At 34.8% G+C, this 21,357-nt stretch overlaps 2 protein-coding genes across 3 annotated transcripts in view; both read left to right on the top strand.

Annotated features, from left to right (window-relative positions):
- MCTS1 (malignant T-cell-amplified sequence 1 homolog) overlaps positions 1-4,269 on the top strand; it is a 28,709-nt gene extending 24,440 nt beyond the window's left edge. Inside the window, exons 2-5 of one of the 2 annotated variants that reach the window (XM_090116700.1) lie at positions 1,530-1,682; positions 2,399-2,499; positions 2,857-3,058; positions 4,108-4,269. In XM_090116700.1, coding sequence (XP_089972826.1) covers positions 1,530-1,682; positions 2,399-2,499; positions 2,857-3,058; positions 4,108-4,189 — 538 coding nt within the window. In that variant the 3' untranslated portion in view covers positions 4,190-4,269. Of the gene's footprint in view, positions 1-1,500; positions 1,683-2,398; positions 2,500-2,856; positions 3,059-4,107 lie in introns of those variants that run through there. The other variant, XM_090116699.1, reaches the window with a different exon arrangement.
- A 1,309-nt stretch (positions 4,270-5,578) lies between these two features.
- On the top strand, positions 5,579-21,007 carry Etf-QO (electron transfer flavoprotein-ubiquinone oxidoreductase). The gene is made up of 15 exons (XM_090116698.1): positions 5,579-5,676; positions 6,048-6,152; positions 7,088-7,200; positions 7,483-7,681; positions 8,356-8,447; positions 9,251-9,410; positions 9,951-10,063; positions 12,940-13,153; positions 13,770-13,925; positions 14,418-14,542; positions 17,463-17,580; positions 17,959-18,066; positions 19,074-19,187; positions 20,083-20,157; positions 20,890-21,007. The coding sequence occupies exons 1-15, from the start codon at positions 5,643-5,645 to the stop codon at positions 20,976-20,978; spliced, it is 1,815 nt and encodes a 604-aa protein (XP_089972824.1). The 5' UTR covers positions 5,579-5,642; the 3' UTR covers positions 20,979-21,007.
- The last annotated feature ends 350 nt before the right edge of the window (positions 21,008-21,357 follow it).

The raw sequence follows: 21,357 nt of genomic DNA, 5'->3' as shown, positions 1-21,357 counted from the left end.
TTTCCCGCGTTGCAAAAGGAAATTCAGAGTGCAAGAGCTGTCATGATTATCTCCGTTTTATTTCCAACTACGGTTCTTTAAAACTTAGATAATCTCTTCACCATAAACTAAACATTAGATAGTTACTTATTTGTTCAAAACTAAGTAACTTTTATCTAATTACTATGCACAAAATTTCCATCTCTATTCATTGAGCTATTATTACTCTCTATTGTGCCACATGATCACAATAATGTGGATTTCATTGTGCCACATGATACAAGGTACCGAGTGTTTCTAGTGGAAATTAAAAGGATATAGGAATGCAATATTCCCTTTTCAGGTTTTTATTTATGACGCTGCGTTTATAACCATTTTTTTAGAAAGAAGAAGTACCTAGTAGGGAAGATTGTATCATCTGGATCTCATACTTAACTCTTTATTTTAGTATATTTATTTATTTACATGTACTCATTATGATTGAAGTCTTGTGGAAAGATTCTTCTTTCGTTTCTACGCTTCTAGTATTAGAGAATTACAAATTCCAACCTATTACAACCGAACTTCCGAATAATTTAGAAATATTTTCTAAATTGCCACTTGAAGTTTGCAAAAGGTATAATTTTACATACCGTGAATTAATTAATTAATTATAATAGACGTGTCACGATGATATTGAACTTCAGACACCAGAAAACATTAAAAAAAATAACGTAGGTACGTGGTAATTACCCATAGGATGCTTAATTCAAACCAGACAGGAATGAGGAAAGTTAAAATTGTTATTCTGTTCTGAATAAGGTAAACCACTTAAATTCTAATATACCGTGGTTTTGAACGTTTTCTAACTGATTTTATTGGGTTATTATGATATTTGTTAATAAGAAGAAAAAGTACAAAACCGTTATTCGCAGTTTCAGAGTGAAAGTTTTTTTTTATCTGGGTACCTACTACCTACCTCATATTTTAGTTAGGCTAGTAGGCTATAATAGGGTTTCGATTGCGGCTTAATTAATATAGGGGCTGTATCTATAATAGATAGTTAAGTAACTTTCTAGAACGAAATAAAGCTTGTGAGTCACGCACGCTCAGGGCTGCACCAGAAGCCATTGCAGGTAGACACGTGAGCTGTGACTAGTGGCTATTTATAAACCACTTAGAGATGGATAAGTAGTTGCACTTAAGGTACTTACCGTTTGTAAAAAAAATCATTTTTATTCGCTGAAATCAGTGGACTGGATATATCCCTCAAGTGCTGCACGCAAGTCTAGACGCCCCTATAATTTTATGTTGTACAATGCCATTCAGATGAACACCTGTGTTTGTTAAAGGTCTGTCGTCTAGAGTTCTATGTATGCTTATTGCATATATACATTTGATGAGAAAAAATACGTTAGATTGACCGATAACTACAAAAACAATTAGATTATGTCCTATAATTCCACCGATTCCTACTTCTCAGTGAACACTTATTGTCTCCCAGAGGCTAGAACCATTTTGCCCACAATTTAATGAGGTCAAATGAACAATTTCATAATTTCTAACTTCAGATTCGACGAGAAGGAGAGCATCTCTGGTGTGCAGCAGCTCAAATCATCAGTACAGAAGGGCATTCGATCCAGACTGCTGGAGCTATATCCACACCTCGAGAATTACATCGACCAGGTTCTGCCTAAAAAGGACACATTCAGGATTGTCAAATGGTAAGCTAAAAAAGCTAAAGCTTAATATTTATAAAATAATTTGGAAAATCCAAAAGTGCACGCCTCATAATTTTTTTTAATAAATATTTATTAATTATTATTTTTGTTTATTTAATAACAATTAAACCACATCGAATCAGACCCTGAAAAATGAAAGGGTTCTATTCCTGAGCATACTCAAGCGTAAGAGAAAAAAAAAGACTCGATTAGTAAAGTATTTCGGTCGCTATCGTGTTAACAAGAAAAAGGATCCGCACATACAGACACACGGACGTCCAAGACAGAACTTTTTTAAACTGTTTTTTAACTAGTTTAAATAACAAAAATGACATCAAAAATATCATGAACGTTAAAAATAGTGTTTTTTCTTAATATGTGTGTGTATGTATTATCTTACAAGTGCAATGTATGATACATAAAGACATTTTAAGTTTGAAAAATCAGATGTTTTGCGCGAAGTGACAGTAGTACCCACCTCAACGCTTCGCTTATGAGGCGTGCAAAAAAATCATCGCTAAGTCAAAACTATTATTATTTGTGCTTACTGAACTATTTTCATATTGACTTGATACCATATATGATACCATATTGATGACCATATAGTTCAGAAGAGTCAGTTATTTTGAGAATCAATAAGTTAAATTTTTCGATTCTTAAAAAAAGGTTATTTTTAGTACATTTACATTTGGTTTAATTCGTTATGTTTACATTTACAGCCATGATCACATTGAAATAATGGTGAACAGCGCAGGAGAGCTTCTATTCTTCAGACATCGAGAGGGACCATGGATGCCTACACTCAGGCTACTCCATAAATGTAAGTATAAACAATATTACCTATCGCAGGGAAATGAGGATATCAGACATTTCATTTTCACGAAACCTTTTGAGTAAAAAGACGTATCATGTAATAGACTATTCGCCATGACAGTGTACTATGTCCACATTTACTTCTATACCCACCTATCTTTGTTTCAACTGAAAAGCCTCTGTCCGCTGTTTCGATGGATTGATGGTTTTCCAATATGCTGCTGAAATATTCATACTTTTGTAGAAAATACAATTGCAGCTGCTCTAACGTTCGCTCATATGCACAGCAGAAGTTTACCAATTACGAATCAAATTCCGGTGGTTTAAGTACCAGAAATGTAATTACTCATTAATTTCTTCTCAGATCCGTTCTTCCTACCAATGCAGCAAGTGGACAAAGGCGCGATCCGCTTCGTACTCAGCGGTGCGAACATAATGTGCCCAGGGCTAACTTCTCCAGGGGCACGTATGAGTCCGCTCGGGAAGGGCAGCGTGGTAGCTGTCATGGCGGAGGGCAAAGAACACGCATTAGCTATAGGCATCACCTCGCTATCTACTGAAGACATGTGGGTAGATCCACAACTACTATTTAGCCTAAACATACTTTAATTTAGCTTAAATCATATTTAGGCTTATTTGCCTCCTATGGCTTTCCATAGATATGCTTCTTGTCTTGGTGGAATAGATATGCTTCATTTCTTGGTCGTTGAAATCTTACTAGTAAACACAATTGAAATCACTATCATAATATCTCTGAAATTGAAAAATACTATTTAAATGCTATGTTAATTCAAATAGCTGACGAAGTAGCAGAATATTTTGACGCACATAATATGGCGACCTTTCCAAAGCGTTTGACTGCGTAGAAAGTTCCATTCTATTGAATAAATTCAATTAAAATGGAAACGAAAGGTTTATCTGATAACCTCATAGCTGAATACCATCAAGTTAGGTTACGAATCGATGTTTTTAATAAAGAAATTTCTTTCGGTACGTTTCATGTTCATAGTTCATTGGTGTTCCGCAGGGTTGTATTCTAGGTTCTTTTTTGTTCGATGTTTACCTTATTATTTACAGTAAATGTGCTCACACTTCACACATTTTTGAAGCGAACTTATTTTTTTAACATCTAGATGTAATTCCGAAACGAATGATACCTCAATAATTTCGAAGAATGCTGCAAAAGTATACCAAAAAGCATCCAAAAAGGCACTTTTTTATTGGACGAACGATCGAAACGAACACTTTCGCTTTAGTTCTAGTTCTATACAGGGTTTCCTATTGTAGATAATTTGATACGCGCGTGTGTTACCTCCCCTCGTCCAGAAAATACTATCCTAAAATACTCGCGGTCTGCGCTATTTTCTGTAAAATTTTGAAAAAATCCATTTTTCTCGCATTTGTGGACATCACGTTTGCAGTTTCGATTTTTATTCTTGTAATGTTGTAATTGTGTTGCATTGCAAATGGCTGTTACGGTTGATATTATAAAAAAGGCCACACGATTCTTTGTCGTCTAGAAAATATATTATGCGCTACCGCCATTGTATGTCATACTTACTATTGCATTCTGTGATTGCATTGGTCTAAGTAAAGTTATTTATTTTTGTTACAGAGCCAAAGTAAACAAAGGAGTTGGGATAGAAAACTGCCATTACCTCAATGATGGACTTTGGCAAATGAAACCCGTGAAGTAAAGCGAAAGGAGATCTTGTATAAATTATGAATTATTTTAAGTTTTTTTTTACAATAAAATTAAATTGTGCACAAATAAAGATATTTCAATTGTTTATTTTTCCTGTTTTATATTGATATTTTCTAGTAGAAAATTAAAATAGGTATTTAATTATTGTAAATTGAATGTAGGTACCTACCCAGTACCTACCACACTGATTAAAAATGTAATTCTAGCAATTACATCCAAAATGAATGAAAAAAAAAATAGATGGATAGACGTACATTTACCTTATGTGTTGTTCTAGTTCCATTTTTGAATGCTCGTTATGTTCGCCGTTTTAATTCCCATTAGTGTTTTTCATACTGGCTAAAGAAAAATATGAAATAAATGTGACTGGACTGCTTTTTCTCCATGATTTAACATTGCGGCTTGGTTGCTTTTTCTTTAAGAAATAACAATTATGATTATAAAATGTCAAGTAATAGGTACCTATATGCCAGAAGTAATCCATTACATCTGGCACGTCGAGGATATAGGTTATGATTATGATGGAGGCAGTAATATTTATTCTCTGTCCATTATATAGAATGGAGCTCCAATCAAATTATGATTACACTTAAAATAAAATCCGATTAAATCTGTGCTTGTAATAAAATTCTGACTCTTTCTCACCTGTGTCTTTTTTATTATTTGTATGCAGGTGCTACTAAAGAAATATTTAAGGTAACGATATGTAGGTAGTTCATTTGTTTTCACTGCTATATTAACTGTAGTCTGTAACAGTAATACATACATACATCAATTATTATTATTATTACAACAAACATTTTGTCGAATACTTTTTGTTCATTATAATATATTGCAAAATCGAATATAAATATTTAGTTTAGTTACATACAAGGTTTATCCTAATATGTAATATAATCCCGTCCGATTAGGGCCCTTCTGGCCTCCTCCACTCAAGCGACAGCTCAAGCCGAGGTTCGTGGTCCCCGTCAAGGGGGGACGCCCTTGTGCATGTCGCTACCAGGGTGAACCTTCAGTTCACCCCCGCGTCCGCGTTAAAATGTAGAAGCCCTTCTGGCTAACATTGAGAGACACCACACAAAAAAAAAAATGTAATATAAACACGAAAGCACAGACGAAAGTTTGTAATGATGGATGGATGTTGGTCAACACAATATGTACTTATCAATTTTGAAATTCCCGCCTCCGCTTTACATTTAATGTGATCAGGGTCGTTTACAAAGAATTAATAAAAATAACATATTTTCACTGAAAATACTTCTACACCAATTTAAAATTGCATATGTATTTTAAATATTTATTTATATATTTTGCTGCTATAGATAATATATGAATAGATGTGAGCAGTGAGGTAAAATGACAAATGACAACTGACAACTGACAAGTGCTACGCAATAAATACACTTTGGATTTCGGAACGTTTTGTTTTTAGTTTTTCTTTAGCAATGGCGACAGCGATTGTTAGTTCGGCTCGCCAGGGTAATTTCTATTTATTTTGCATCTAAATTCTGTAATTATTTCAATAAATAATCCTTAGATGAAATGTTTAACTAAAATTGAATGTTGTTTACGTTCATGAAAGTGCAAATTGAGTACAGTAGAAAGTTTTTGACACACGTCGTCAGCTGTTTCGAAGTTCTAAATATTTTATTTAAAATTTTAAAAACAAATTTAAGAAATGTACAGTTACACGTTCAATTAAGAAACTAGAAATTAATATTATTACCAAAAATTAATTAGTGTTATGCAACAAGTATAATATAAAGTTCTGAGTTCAAAGTTCAATTTTCGAGCTTACTTAAAATTGTTATTTGATTTCGTAAATGATAACAAAATAACCTAAATTTCAGTGGGGAGGCTAACTAGTGCTGCTCGCAGGCTTTATTCGGATGTTTATCCCAAGATAACTACTCATTATACTGTACACCCCAGAGATAAGGATCCGAGATGGAAAGGTCAGTATTTTGCCGTTATCAACCATATTTTGATCAATTTATGTTGATGTTTAGTACATATCAAACTAGAGATAATAGTAATACGTAAAGATAAATACTCAATGATACTATTTAAGTTATTGACAATTAATCCAAAATGAATAACAGGTCAAGGTCCTCATAATAATACTCACAATAAATAGGTTGATTTTGATACAAACAAGACATTGCCATAATAAACTCCTTAATAAATATTATAAAAAGAATCAAGACCCTGATTATTAAATGGGTTATTTGAAAAAAAAAATTCAAAAGTATGTAGATGTTAAAATGTTAAAACATTATCATAAGGTAAACATCGTAATGGATACAATCTTCAAGATAAACATAGTGATAACAATTCCTAAAGATATTTGTATATTATTATTTATATTTGGTGAATTCTGATACAATTAAGGAAAATCATGCATTTACAAATAATTCAATATTAATCCATCAGTCCCCGGAATCACAGACACAATAGATAATCTATTGTGTCGCGCCCCGATCGGGGCGCTCGGTGGTCAACGGGTTAACAAGCTTTTATGAGTGAAAGCTAGTCCAGCTTTTACTAGTTTATACTTTACTAGCTTTTCGCCCGCGGCTTCGACCGCTTTGTCTAAAACCTAATAAATTATATACTAAACCCTTCCTCTTGAATAACTCTATCTATTAAAAAAAAACCGCGTCAAAATCCGTTGCATAATTTTAAAGATTTAAGCATACAAAGGGACATAGGGACAGAGAAAGCGACTTTGTTTTATACTTTGTAATGATAGGTAGAGATCGCTGTCACTCAAAAACATGATTGCATTCCTAATTCTACATACACATAGTTAGCAAAATAAAAATCTAAAAAAATAATAATTTGAATACTATTTTGTATGAAAAGTATTTACACTTATTTTAATTTGTAGATATCAACATGGAACGCATGGCGGAGGAGACAGATATTCTCATCATAGGTGGAGGACCAGCTGGCATGGCTGCGGCCATCAGAGCTAGGCAAATAGCTGAGGAAAAGGGGGCTGTAAGTTGGTTACGTATTTTTCTGGTTCTTTAGAGATACACAAAAGACTTCATAAATTCATGTCTTTAATCTAAAATCAATTAAAGTTAACATTTTTAACTGTAGTTTTTAACAAAAGTAGAGAATTTCAAGAACATAGATTTGATCGAACTTTGAACAAGCAGTTAATATCATTTTACTAAAACATATTTTAATTATTGTTGTGAATGTTGTTTAAAAGAGAATGATAAAGCAATATCTTATTTTTTTGTCAATATTTTAGTAATTTTTCTCTTTTTCCAGGAAGTCAGAGTAACATTACTAGAGAAAGCCGCAGAAGCAGGTGGCCACATTCTATCCGGAGCGTGTGTAGATCCCATAGCTCTTAACGAATTGATCCCTGACTGGAAAGACAAGGGAGCACCCTTGGACACCCCTGTGACGTCTGATAAGTTCGGTCTGCTCACAAAGGGTGGCAGAATACCTATACCTGTGTTTCCTGGTAAGAAGAAAAAGTTAATTAATTTTAAATATGTTTAAAAATAAACTTACTTTTTTTATTTGGTCATAGAGGAATAATGGGTTTGATGAATTTAAATGATGTAAAAACAAACATAAAACTAATCATTTGTTTAAATCTTGTTATTATAAGAGTAGAGTTATTATTATTAATCACAATCTATGGATATTATAAATGTAAATGTTTGTGAGGATGTATGTATGTTTGTTCCTTTCACGAAAAACTACTGGACAGATTGGATAAAACTTTAAAAATAGTTGATTTTGCCTGCGGTTCATCTGCGAGTGAAACCGGGCAGCACAGCTAGTGGCTAGTCTTAATACATATAATATATAAATCTCGTGTCACAATGTTTGTCCTCAATGGACTCCTAAACCACTTTACCGATTATAATAAAATTCGCACACCATGTGCAGTTCGATCCAACTTGAGAGATAGGATAGTTTTTATGAAAAAAAAACGTAAACATGTAGGTACCACGGGCGAAGCCGGGGCGAACCGCTAGTATGATGTAAATTCAAAATGATTGATAGTTCCAAGTGAATGTAATCATATCAGTAATATTATCACATAATAATTTTGTTTGTTTTTGTACTCATGATAATAACGAACGTAAATATTATTCATACTTATCATTAGTTATCATTACTTAACAGGTTTACCAAACTACAACCACGGTAACTATGTAGTGAGGCTCGGACATCTTGTGCGATGGCTTGCAGAACAAGCTGAAGCAATTGGTGCTGAGGTAATTACTAAATATTATATACTTACTAAAGTATTCATTTATTATTTAAATGTACATTAATTGATGGAGTTTTATTTCTTAGGTAAGTATAATAAAGTCAGGTAAAGCTTTGATGATGATTCAGGGAAAGTAAAGTGTTCAGCAGCTCCATTACTATTTTACATACTTACACAACTTAATTTATACTTTTATGTTTTTAGGGTTCCTTAATCCTTACCGAAAGGGTAAAACGGGACCTTTTTACCTTAGACTTTGTTGTCTGTCTGTCTCCAGGCTGTATCTCATAAGCCGTGATAGCTAGAACGGTGAAATTTTGACGAATTATGTATTTCCCTTGCCGCTATAACAACAAATACTAAAATTAAAAAAAATATATATATTAAGGGGGTCCCCATAGTACGGAACCCTACGTGCGCGAGTCCGACTCGACTTTGCCGTTTTTAATATTTCAAGAATTTCGAACCAATTTCTTCTACGTTTTGAAATTCATTACAATTTTTGGTTATTTGCAATTGAGAACAAGATTCTCAAATGATTTACTTATTTAATTACTAGATTTACGCCCGCGGCTTCGCCCGCGTTTTTAAAGGAAAACCCGCATAGTTCCCGTTCCCGTGGGATTTCCGGGATAAAACCTATCCTATGTGTTAATCCAAGTTACCCTCTATATGTGTGCTAAATTTCATTGTAATCGGTTCAGTAGTTTTTACGTGAAAGAGTAACAAACATCCATACATCCATACTTACAAACTTTCGCCTTTATAATAGTAAATATTAAGATTATTATGTTTGAATTTCCACAGGTATGGCCCGGATGCGCCGGCGCAGAACTATTATACCGTGATGATGGATCACTAAAGGGAGTGGCTACAGGCGATGTTGGTATTGCGAAAGATGGAAGCCCTAAAGACATGTTCGAGAGAGGAATGGAGTTCCATTCTAAGATCACTATTTTTGCTGAAGGTAGGTTTTTGAATAATGTTTTAAAAGTTTTTTTTGAGTGTATTAACAACTTTACATAATTTTCTATTTAAAATGTATACTTCATTCAATAGCGTTTCATAAACTTAAGTACTTGTGTGATAAAAGTTTATAGAGTTAAGATGTTCGATTTTTGAAGTGAAATTTCTTTATCGGGGTTGGAAAAAAATTTAGTGTAACATTTTTTCGTTACGCGTGACATTATTTCGTTACGTGCCATCTTTTTCTTATCCCTACCACGCGTGATTCGACGTATTTCTGTAAAGTTGCATATAGTAAATTATTTTTTGAAAAATAAGGTCATTAAGAAGTTTCACTTCTTTCGTGTGTACACTAGTACACGCACACATTTTTTATTTTTTATAATTAATAAAGAAAAAACATATAACATACTTTCAAACAAACTTTGACTCTTATATTTTTAGAAAATTTATTTTAGTCATTTTAACTATCATCTGGCGCAAGGTATTAAAAAATTAAAGAAACAATAAATTACTTACTTCCATATTTCATTTTTAACAGGATGTCACGGACATTTAACGAAAATGGTTTCAAAGAAATACAATCTTCGGGAAAAGAGCGAGCCACAGTCTTACGGTATTGGTTTGAAAGAACTGTGGGAAGTTAAACCAGAGGTTAGTGCTATGTTTTGTTTATATTTTTCCAATGGAATAAGGATCTTCATGTATTAAGATTATTGTTTAAATTTAGGTTGTAATTTTAGTGAAAAAATACTTTTTTTTTGTTCAAGTTCTTTATATTGTCTTATAATTATTTACTTATAAATTTTTACCACTCAAATAAAATCTTGATGCAATTTAATTATCTTCTTTGTTGTTTTATTGATAGACTAGCGGTCCGCCCCGGCTTCGCCCGTGGTACAAATTTACGTTTTCTCTACATAAGAACCATCCTCGTACTTGAAGGAATATAGTAAAAAAAGAATTATCGAAATCGGTTCAGCCGTTCTCGAGTTATGCGCTTACCAACACATTTTGCGATCCATTTTTATATATAACTAGCGGTCCCCCCCGGCTTCGCCCGTTGTACATAATATTTACGTTTTCTCTACATAAGAAGTAAGAACCATCCTCGTACTTCAAGGAATATAATAAAAAAAGAATTATCGAAATCGGTTCAGCCGTTCTCGAGTTATGCGCTTACCAACACATTTTGCGATTCATTTTTATATACAGGGTGTACCAAAAAGTAGTGATGAACGGAAGCTGAGAGGTAGAGGACCTAGAGGGCTATCCGAATCACCCCCATGTATGTAATGCGATTTTTCGTATTTTCGGAGTTATGACGATTTTTTCAATTTTTCACCTATCGCCGAGTACGATGATATTTTCACTCATGCTGACGTCAATGATTGCGGAAGATGCTTGATTTTTTTTGTGTGCTAAGCTGAAAGATAGGCCAATTCAGTATGGTAACATTTACTATCGTTAGATCTTTGAATGGAATAAAAAAAAGAATGAAATGGCAAGAAAGATAAAATTACCCAGTATGTTCACCACTTCAAGGGCCCGTAAAAAAATAAAATCACATAAAAAAAGTTTTCCGTTTGACTTTTAAAAACTTGCTCTATCTATCAGATAGCTACCCTGAAAATTTCATTTTATTATTCAGAAGGCTTCAATCGAAAAATTTGAATCTAAATGTGGTAAGTGCAAAAATTGAATTAACATGATGATCATTAAAACCAATAAATAGGTGTTTAATTACCAGAAATTTTTAAAATAACCCCGCTGTTGCTCAATGCAAGTGCGACATCACCGTAAAAAGTAGTCTTTTAAATGTCTGAATGCCCTTTTATCATTTTTAATGGTTTCTTCTGCTACTATGAATTTCCGGGTTATTTCGTCCAAATTGTGGCAGTCTCTCGTCTTTGTAGTATCCCCACGGAAAATAATCAATAGGGTTTATGTCCGGGGACCGTGCAGGCCAGGCTAAAGGGCCAAGATACCCTGAAAGATGGATTGGTCGTTGCAGCCTGCGCATGCGCCGGTGAAGCCTGCCTTAAAGCCTGGCCTCCACGGTCCCTCGACCTAAACCCCATTGATTTGTTTCAATGGGAATATTAAAAAGACTTCGGCTACTTGAGAGAATGCCACAATTTAGACGAAATAACCCGGAAATTCATAGTAACAGAAGAAACCATTAAAAATGATAAAAGGGCATTCAGACATTTAAAAGACAACTTTTTACGGTGATGTCGCACTTGCATTGAGCAACAGCGGGGTTATTTTAAAAATTTCTGGTAATTAAACACCTATTTATTGGTTTTAATGATCATCATGTTAATTCAATTTTTGCACTTACCACATTTAGATTTAAATTTTTCGATTGAAGCCTTCTGAATAATAAAATGAAATTTTCAGGGTAGCTATCTGATAGATAGAGCAAGTTTTTAAAAGTCAAACGGAAAATTTTTTTTATGTGATTTTATTTTTTTACGGGCCCTTGAAGTGGTGAACATACTGGGTAATTTTATCTTTCTTGCCATTTAATTATTTTTTTTATTCCATTCAAAGATCTAACGATAGTAAATGTTACCATACTGAATTGGCCTATCTTTCAGCTTAGCACACAAAAAAAATCAAGCATCTTCCGCAATCATTGACGTCAGCATGAGTGAAAATATCATCGTACTCGGCGATCGGTGAAAAATTGAAAAAATCGTCATAACTCCGAAAATACGAAAAATCGCATAACATACATGGGGGTGATTCGGATAGCCCTCTAGGTCCTCTACCTCTCAGCTTCCGTTCATCACTACTTTTTGGTACACCCTGTATAAGACTAGCGGTCCGCCCCGGCTTCGCCCGTGGTACATGTTTACGTTTTCTTTACATAAAAACCATCCTCGTACTTCCAAGAATATAATAAAAAAAGAATTATCGAAATCGGTTCAGCCGTTCTCGAGTTATGCGCTTACCAACACATTTTGCGATTCATTTTTATATATAAGACTAGCGGTCCGCCCCGGCTTCGCCCGTGGTAGGTACATATTTACGTTTTCTCAACATAAAAACCATCCTCGTACTTCAAGGAATATAATAAAAAAAGAATTATCGAAATCGGTTCAGCCGTTCTCGAGTTATGCGCTTACCAACACATTTTGCGATTCATTTTTATATATAAGACTAGCGGTCCGCCCCGGCTTCGCCGTGGTACATATTTACGTTTTCTCTACATAAGAACCATCCTCGTACTTCAAGGAATATAATAAAAAAAGAATTATCGAAATCGGTTCAGCCGTTCTCAAGTTATGCGCTTACCAACACATTTTGGGATTCATTTTTATATTATAGATTGATAGATTATAAGTATATTTCAACTCAGAAAGTGATCTTAATTGTTACTGTAAGGGTATGGTATGGGTAAAAATATTTTTATAAAATGTTATATTGTGACAAAAATAGTTTTATTCTAATATAATGCTATGTATTCAAAATTCAAACATTCCTGCATATTCAAATAAATAACATTTTACATTAACTTTCAGAATCACAAGCCCGGTCTAGTAGAACACACAATTGGTTGGCCGCTTGATAAAAATACCTATGGGGGCTCCTTTATTTACCATCTCAATGAAAGTGAAGCCCCACTAGTGGCCGTGGGCTTCGTAGTGGGACTGGATTATAGCAACCCGTACTTGAGCCCCTTTAGAGAGTTCCAGAGATTTAAACTGCACCCCTACGTGAAGCCTATGTTTGAAGGTATTTTTAATTTGATGTTATTTTATAGATAGAATGAATAGGGAAGATAAAAATAAATTCTTGAAATTATGCTTGACCTAAGGTTGCCTGGAAGAGATCGCTGTATTAGTGATAAGGCCGCCTTTTTGTACGTATTTCTTTTTATTATTATTTTGTTACTGGTGCAAATAAAGTGATCCTTCATTCATTCAAATAAATCTAAGAAAGTTAATCGTAAAAGTCGTAATATTCAAATTTCATTTGTGTTATTATAATATTTGACAACGCAAATTCGTGCGAATAGCGAGGCGAAGGTCGATTCGAATAACGAATGCGATAAAATGCGGTAAAATGTGCGTGTTTTTTATTCGCACGAATTTGTAAATGCAGTATGAGAATATACCTGCTACATAAAGAAAAAGTTAATCAACCTATGGATTTCAATTATTTTCAAATTGTTTGCTTTATTTCTGGATAAGATTAAAAACGGTTAAAATTTGAATTTAAAAAATACCGTTGAGAGTGGAGCCGGTGAAATCAGCGAGTAACTATTAGGCCGACGACGGGGGTTCGAATCCCGCCTTGTTAGCTAAATATCAATTGATGTTTCAATATTTATCAATATTTTTTATTCCAGGCGGTACCCGCATAGCCTACGGCGCCAGGGCTCTAGTGGAGGGTGGTTGGCAGTGCCTCCCCAACCCGGTTTTCCCCGGGGGTTGTCTAGCGGGAGATACGGCAGGTTTTCTCAATGTGCCCAGGATAAAGGGCACGCATAATGCTATGAAGAGCGGTGAGTAAATAATGTAATGCGCGAAAAAAAAGGTATTTTTAAATAAAGATTAATATTACTTACATAAAATTTTGTGAAAAAAAAATCTTATCTATAAAATAAAAATGAATCGACAAATGTGTTACTTAGCGTCGGCTAAAACGGCTTGAGCCAATTCGGCAAATTTTTAACGTTATTATATAATTATTATTAAGGCATAAGGAAGGTTCTTATTAAGATATAATTAAAAAAAAGTCTGCCGGGCAGTTAATATATTGTTAAGGTATTTAAACGGGATTTTTAATTATTTATGTTACGCTCAAAGACCGATAACGTTCATTGAACAAAAAAAAAAATAAAACGCAACACATTGTGGTAACTGCTAACACACACACTGTAAAAAGTCCACATGATTATTTCTTTATTCAGCTTTTTTTTAATCCCATTAAATTTATGCACAATTAAATAATGAAACTCTACGTTATAATTTATTATAAACTATTTTTTTCACAGGTATGCTAGCAGCAGAAAGTGCTATGGAGTTAATATTATCAGGAGAAGCATCTCACGAGAAGGGAGTCACTCCTACACTGTATGAAGATAAATTGAAAGACTCATATGTTTATAAGGAATTGAAGGTAAAATTCCCAATTAAAATGTATAACATTGTGACTTTTGCGTTAGATTGTTCTCTATCGACATGAAGTTCGCGATGTACATTTTCTTGCCAAACATAATAAATAAAATAAATAATAAATATTTCAGGACAATTTTCACACACGGCACAATCTGATCCCATACTAAGCTTTCGCTTGTGTTATGGAAACCAGATGGCTGATAAATATACATATATAATTTTTAAATAAATACTTATAGATAATTTACACCCAGACACGGAGCAAACATCTATGTTCATCACACAAATATTTGCCCCGGTTACCTATCTTAATCTCGAATTTTAATATTCCGAATATCATAATCCAGAAAACGTTTGGACATTTTTTCATAACCCCGAATTTTAAAATTTCGAAGTTTTGTTTGCCATATAATCGCAACTCCGAATTTCATTTGCCCATTTCTTTATTTGTACGACGTTTTACAATCCAGACGAATGAATTCCAGACATACGAAATCTAAATGCACAAAATCCAGTTGACCGTAATCCATATGCACGAAAGCCAGATTTTTAAAACACAAATTTTTGAAATACAGTTAATTGATATCCAGACAAACAATGTCCAGATTTTTGAAATACAGTTAATTTATATCCAGACAAACAATGTCCAGATTTTTGAAATTCAAATAAACGATATCCAGCAAAACGTAATCCTTCCAGGGGGACGCAGCACGAACCTAACCTAACCTTCTGAATAGATTTTAACACTACCTTTCTGTAATGGGCAAATAAAACAATATCGAGTCGGTTCTGGCACTCGCCGGCCGCTGCTGCGGGACGCTCGCTTCGCTCGCTCGGCTCGTGCGTAGGGGCTCACAGTTCAAACCTAACCTAACCTACTGAGTCGAATTTGACACATAAACCTTTCTGTAATGGGCAAGTAAAACAATAGCGAGTCGCTTCTGGCACTCGCCGGCCGCTGCCGCGGCACGCTCGCTTCGCTCGCTCGGCTCGTGCGTAGGGGCTCACAGTTCAAACCTAACCTAACCTACTGAGTCGAATTTGACACTTAAACCTTTCTGTAATGGGCAAGTAAAACAATAGCGAGTCGGTTCTGGCACTCGCCGGCCGCTGCCGCGGCACGCTCGCTTCGCTCGCTCGGCTCGTGCGTAGGGGCTCACAGTTCAAACCTAACCTAACCTACTGAGTCGAATTTGACACATAAACCTTTCTGTAATGGGCAAGTAAAACAATAGCGAGTCGCTTCTGGCACTCGCCGGCCGCTGCCGCGGCACGCTCGCTTCGCTCGCTCGGCTCGTGCGTAGGGGCTCACAGTTCAAACCTAACCTAACCTACTGAGTCGAATTTGACACTTAAACCTTTCTGTAATGGGCAAGTAAAACAATAGCGAGTCGCTTCTGGCACTCGCCGGCCGCTGCCGCGGCACGCTCGCTTCGCTCGCTCGGCTCGTGCGTAGGGGCTCACAGTTCAAACCTAACCTAACCTACTGAGTCGAATTTGATACTTAAACCTTTCTGTAATAGGCAAGTAAAACAATAGCGAGTCAGTTCTAGCGTGGGGGTCGTAGTTCAAACCTAACCTACTGAGTCGACTTTGACACTAAAACCGGTCTGTAATGGACAAGTAAAACAATAAATTTACTTACTGACAATGTTTATTTTCAGTCGATAGTAAAGGTATAATCACGATTGTATGGAAATCAAATAAAAAGATTATGTAAATCTGGCAATAGTTTATCTGTTATACGATTATATGGGAACCAAATAAAAAGATTATGAAAATTTGGCAATAGTTTATTTGGAAAATGGTACGATGGGAAACAAAAAAAAGTATTCTGAGAATCTGGTATATTGAGATCTGTATTAAGAGAATACGGGAAACAAAAAAATACTTTTTAAAAATCTGGTTTTGGTGCATCTGGAAATTGATTCATCTGGGAAATTAAAAAAGGAATTTTAAAAATTTGTCATTCATTACATCTGTCTTTTAAAAGTTCTAACAACCGTTTTCGGGGTTTTAAGATTCGGGTAATAGAAATTCGAGTTTTTAATAGGTTACCATTTGCCCCGGGTGGGACTCGAACCCACGACCTCTGGCTTGGAAGGCAGGGCCACTACCAACCAAGCCAACCGGTCAGTTGATCATCATTACTAATTATAATCATTACTCGTAGCCTTTTTTATTGCGTGTGTACTTTTCTCCCCGACATAATAGACATAGACAAAGACACCTTTATTTGGCACCAAATTAAAAATACAGCAATGAAGAAAAATAAGTTATGCAAGTTATAAACAAACTATCTGTGCTCCGCGGTTATACCCGTAGTGATCCGCTCCTGTTGGTCTTAGCGAGATGATATATAGTCTATAGCCTTCCTCGATAAATGGGCTATCTAACACCGAAAGAATTTTTCAAATCGGACCAGTAGTTCTCGAGATCAGCGCGTTCAGACAAACAAACTCTGCAGCTTTATAATATTAGTATAGATAATGCCAAAATGCCACATCTGTAAAAGTTGTGTAAAAGTGTAAAAGTTACAGATAAAGTTTCTATAATATGACTAGCGGTCCGCCCCGGCTTCGCCCGTGGTACCCACATGTTTAAACTATCCTATCTCTCAAGTTGGATCGAACTGCACTTGGTGTGCGAATTTTATTATAATCGGTTAAGTGGTTTAGGAGTCCATTGAGGACAAACATTGTGACACGAGATTTATATATATTACTAGCGGTCCGCCCCGGCTTCGCCCGTGGTACATATGAAAAATAGATGTTGGCCGATTCTCAGACTTACCCGATATGCACAGAAAATTTCATGAGAATCGGTCCACCCGTTTCGGAGGAGTATGCAGACTAACATTGTGACACGAGAATTTTATATATAAGAAGATAGTGTAAAACAATGTTATATAATATTCACAGCAAGTCCGCAATTGCCGTCCATCATTCCACACATCACTAGGTCTATACGGCGGCGTCGCTTACTCAGCGTTTTCCACGCTCGTCCGAGGAAAAGAACCCTGGACATTGAGTCATGGAGGTAAATACTGGAATTTCAATAAAATCTAATGCTTTATTGTGCACCAATTACCAAACTTTACAGAAATAAGTGCTTTAAACACAAATGAAATAATCTGATATCATACTATGCCGGCCACACGTGTCAGAAGTGAAACTTCTTTAACAAGATTCAAAGATACCAAAATCGTCGCCTCACTCCATAACGTGACCTTGAAATTTTACTCTCAACAAGCCTAAAGAAGTTTCACTTCAATATAATATATTAAAACAAGTACATTTAAATCAACACTTGGAATTGTATTTCTTTGATTTAACCGTGTTCAAGCAAAACTGAGATAAACATGAATTTGAATTTTATTTTCTGTTATAATAATTTTTATCAATATTTTCTTTATAGGCGCTGACCACGCAAGATTGAAGCCGGCGAAGGAAAGCAAGCCCATAGAATATCCCAAACCAGACGGTGTTGTTACTTTTGATCTGCTTTCATCTGTGGCTTTAACAGGTAATTTATTATTTATTTTAAAGTTGCTAATAAAATAAAATAAAAATGTGTCTATGGTGGGATTCTAAAGAATTTTGCTTTTATAGAAAAATATATGTACTAAGTTATTGTTATGTATTCCCCCTACTTATTATCACAACTACTCACACCACCCCCACTCATATAAGTTGGGAACAATTTAAATTTTACCTATTTTTTAAAGATATCCTACGATTTTCAGAAAAATGTCGTCAAAGACATTTAACGAAAGAATGAAATAAAGTACATTTGAAAAATGCATCAAAATTGAAATAAAAATTTTGTAATGGCATCTATCAGTAAAATTTCATGATTTAAACCTAATATATTAGTGTTCTAGATTTCCGCCCGCGGCTTCGCCCGCGTTTTCAAAGGAAAACCCGCATAGTTCCCGTTCCCGAGGGATTTCCGGGATAAAACCTATCCTATGTGTTAATCCAAGTTATCCTCTATACGTGTACTAAATTTCATTGTAATCGGTTCAGTAGTATTTGCGTGAAAGAGTAACAAACACACACACATCCTCACAAACTTTCGCATTTATAATATTAGCACAGAATACATAATAGTAGCTAAACGCTACAGAACGGACACTCTCCGCCTCCCGCCAAAATTAAACACTTACCTCACCCCGCGTGATCAGGCTAAAAATGGTCCATATTTTTCTACAAGGACGATAAGCAACGAAGATTGACAACATTAATCAAATTGACTTAAATTAATTTTATTATTTTGGATTTGTGATTATCGTTTTTCGTAGAAAATGGTTAGATATTGTGCTGTTTACGGATGTATTTCATCAGAAAAACGCGAATTTTTTTTTACGCTGGTCACAAATGTGCCAACCATAAAGCGTTAACACACACGTTTGCAGTCTCTACAGTGTGACTGTCAAAACGATAATTTTGTATAGTGTCCGGGGTGTGATATTAGTAGGATAATAAATATTTAAATGTAAATTCTTATATATTATTTAAATGCATTTGCAGGCACAAACCACGAAGCGGATCAACCCGCGCATCTCACGCTACAAGACGACTCTGTGCCCGTTAAGAACAATCTCAACATTTACGATGGACCAGAGGCTAGATTCTGCCCTGCTGGTGAGATATTTATTTATTACTAGCTTCCGCCCGCGACTCCGCGCGGAAAAATTAAGAAAAATTAAGATTTTTGAAGTGAAAACTTCTTTAGAGGCGTTGAGCACTTTTTCTGTATTGGGTATAAAATCTTAAACTCGCGTCAGGACACGTGACCTGCCCCCCTAGACAAGTGGCTTTCTATTAGCGTAAAGTTGAATAGAATAGATTATGAATGTATGAGATTGACGTTTGATTACGACAACGACGACGATTGATTACGTCAATCTCATACATTCATAATCTATTCTATTCAACTTTACGCTAATAGAAAGCCACTTGCCTAGGGGGGCTGATCAAAAAAGCCAAAATATCAAACATGCTGAACGTTAATAATCAAGTTTTCACTTCTGCCGGCACTCCCGGAGTGCAACCAATCTTTTTTTTCTACGTATTTTTCCAGGATAAAAAGTATTTTTTTTTATTATAATAGAGCGGGTAACGGAGCAGGTGGGTCACCTAGTGAGGTGATCACCACCGCCCATGAGCACTCACAAAGTTACCTTTGTGAGACTGTTACCAAATTATGCCATTTTATGCCCAGGATAATAATTAATAAGGTATTTATACCAAGTTTCATCGAAATCGAACCGTTAGTTTTCACGTGATGCCTGAACATACAGACAGACTGACAAAAATTTTTAATCACATATTTGGGTTTGGTATCGATCCAGTAACACTAAAAATAGGAGCGAAAAAAATTCTAAAGGAAGCTCCAACGAATTTTTGAACTTTTTACAGAACTAAACATTTGATGATATGTGACCAAAAACTCGGTCAGTATGGTTGGAGGCCTTATAAAAATAAAAAAAAAAACAAGAGGTTTGGTTTTTATTCAATTTTTATTTTTTATTTTCAGGTGTATACGAGTATGTACCTATGGAAACTGGAGATGGACAGAGGTTGCAAATTAATGCTCAAAACTGCATACATTGTAAGTATAGAAATTGCTTGTATTTGTTTTAATATAAAATTGTCTACATAGACACAAATAATACGGAAAATAATGTATTGTTAAATTGTTTTCAAAATACTTCTTGTATTTATAGACTGAATTTCAAGGCATGTTACCAATAATACTTTAATTTTAGCACACATTAACAACATTTTGTGCTTAACTGATACATATTTTACTTGTGCACCTAAAGCCGTAGAAATCTATATATTACTAGCGGTCCGCCCCGGCTTCGCCCGTGGTACCTACATGTTTTAACTATCCTATCTCTCAAGTTGGATTGAACTGCATATGGTGTGCGAATTTTATTATAAACGGTTAAGTGGTTTAGGAGTCCATTGAGCACAAACATTGTGACACGAGATTTATATATATTAAGATAAACAAGCTGACTTGGCAAGCATGGTGCCAATTCATTATGTTGAATATATTCGAGACATGTTGTTTTTAATATTTTAATTATGCATATATCAATATTTTCACTAGATAACATAAAACAAAGTCCCTGTGCATGCTTTAAATCTTTAAAACTACGCAACGGACTTTGCTATGTTATTTTTAATATATAATTATGTAATATAAAAGTTCTTGAGGAAGGTTTTATTATACAAGGCCACAAAGCAGGCGAAGCCGCGCGCGGATATCTAGTTAAATATATAGAAAAAAAAAACACTTCTTTAAAGATTTTTAAATTACCTAATATTTTTACAGGTAAAACATGCGACATCAAAGATCCGTCACAGAACATCAACTGGGTTGTACCTGAAGGTGGCGGTGGCCCAGCGTACAACGGAATGTAGATAATTATACAAATACTATTTATTTGTTTATTTGTGAGACATAGATTATGTATCCATACATAGACAATGTAGATAAGACTTGGCACAAAAAAGAAAGAAATGTATGGTACAAAATTTTAATCGAATTTTAAATATTGGCGGCAAATCAAAGCCAAATTCTAATCGAATTACAAGTAAAATTGGAACCAAACGCTATGTGAATATGGTCAATATTCCGAAAAGAAAATTAAAAAAAAAAAAAAAAATGCGTGAACGAAATTTCAATCGAATGTTTTTAAATATTGGCGCCAATAAAAACTGAATTCGAATCGATTACAATTAAAATTGGAACCTAAAGCTATACGAATAAGGTTGATATTCTGTAAATTGTGCTGTTATT

This window comes from Colias eurytheme, chromosome 26 (assembly GCF_061535395.1).
Source record: "Colias eurytheme isolate Ceu_HAF_F1 chromosome 26, ilColEury1 Martin Lab GWU primary, whole genome shotgun sequence".
NCBI lineage: Eukaryota > Metazoa > Arthropoda > Insecta > Lepidoptera > Pieridae > Colias > Colias eurytheme.
This window is presented reverse-complemented; position numbering and strand designations above follow the sequence as displayed.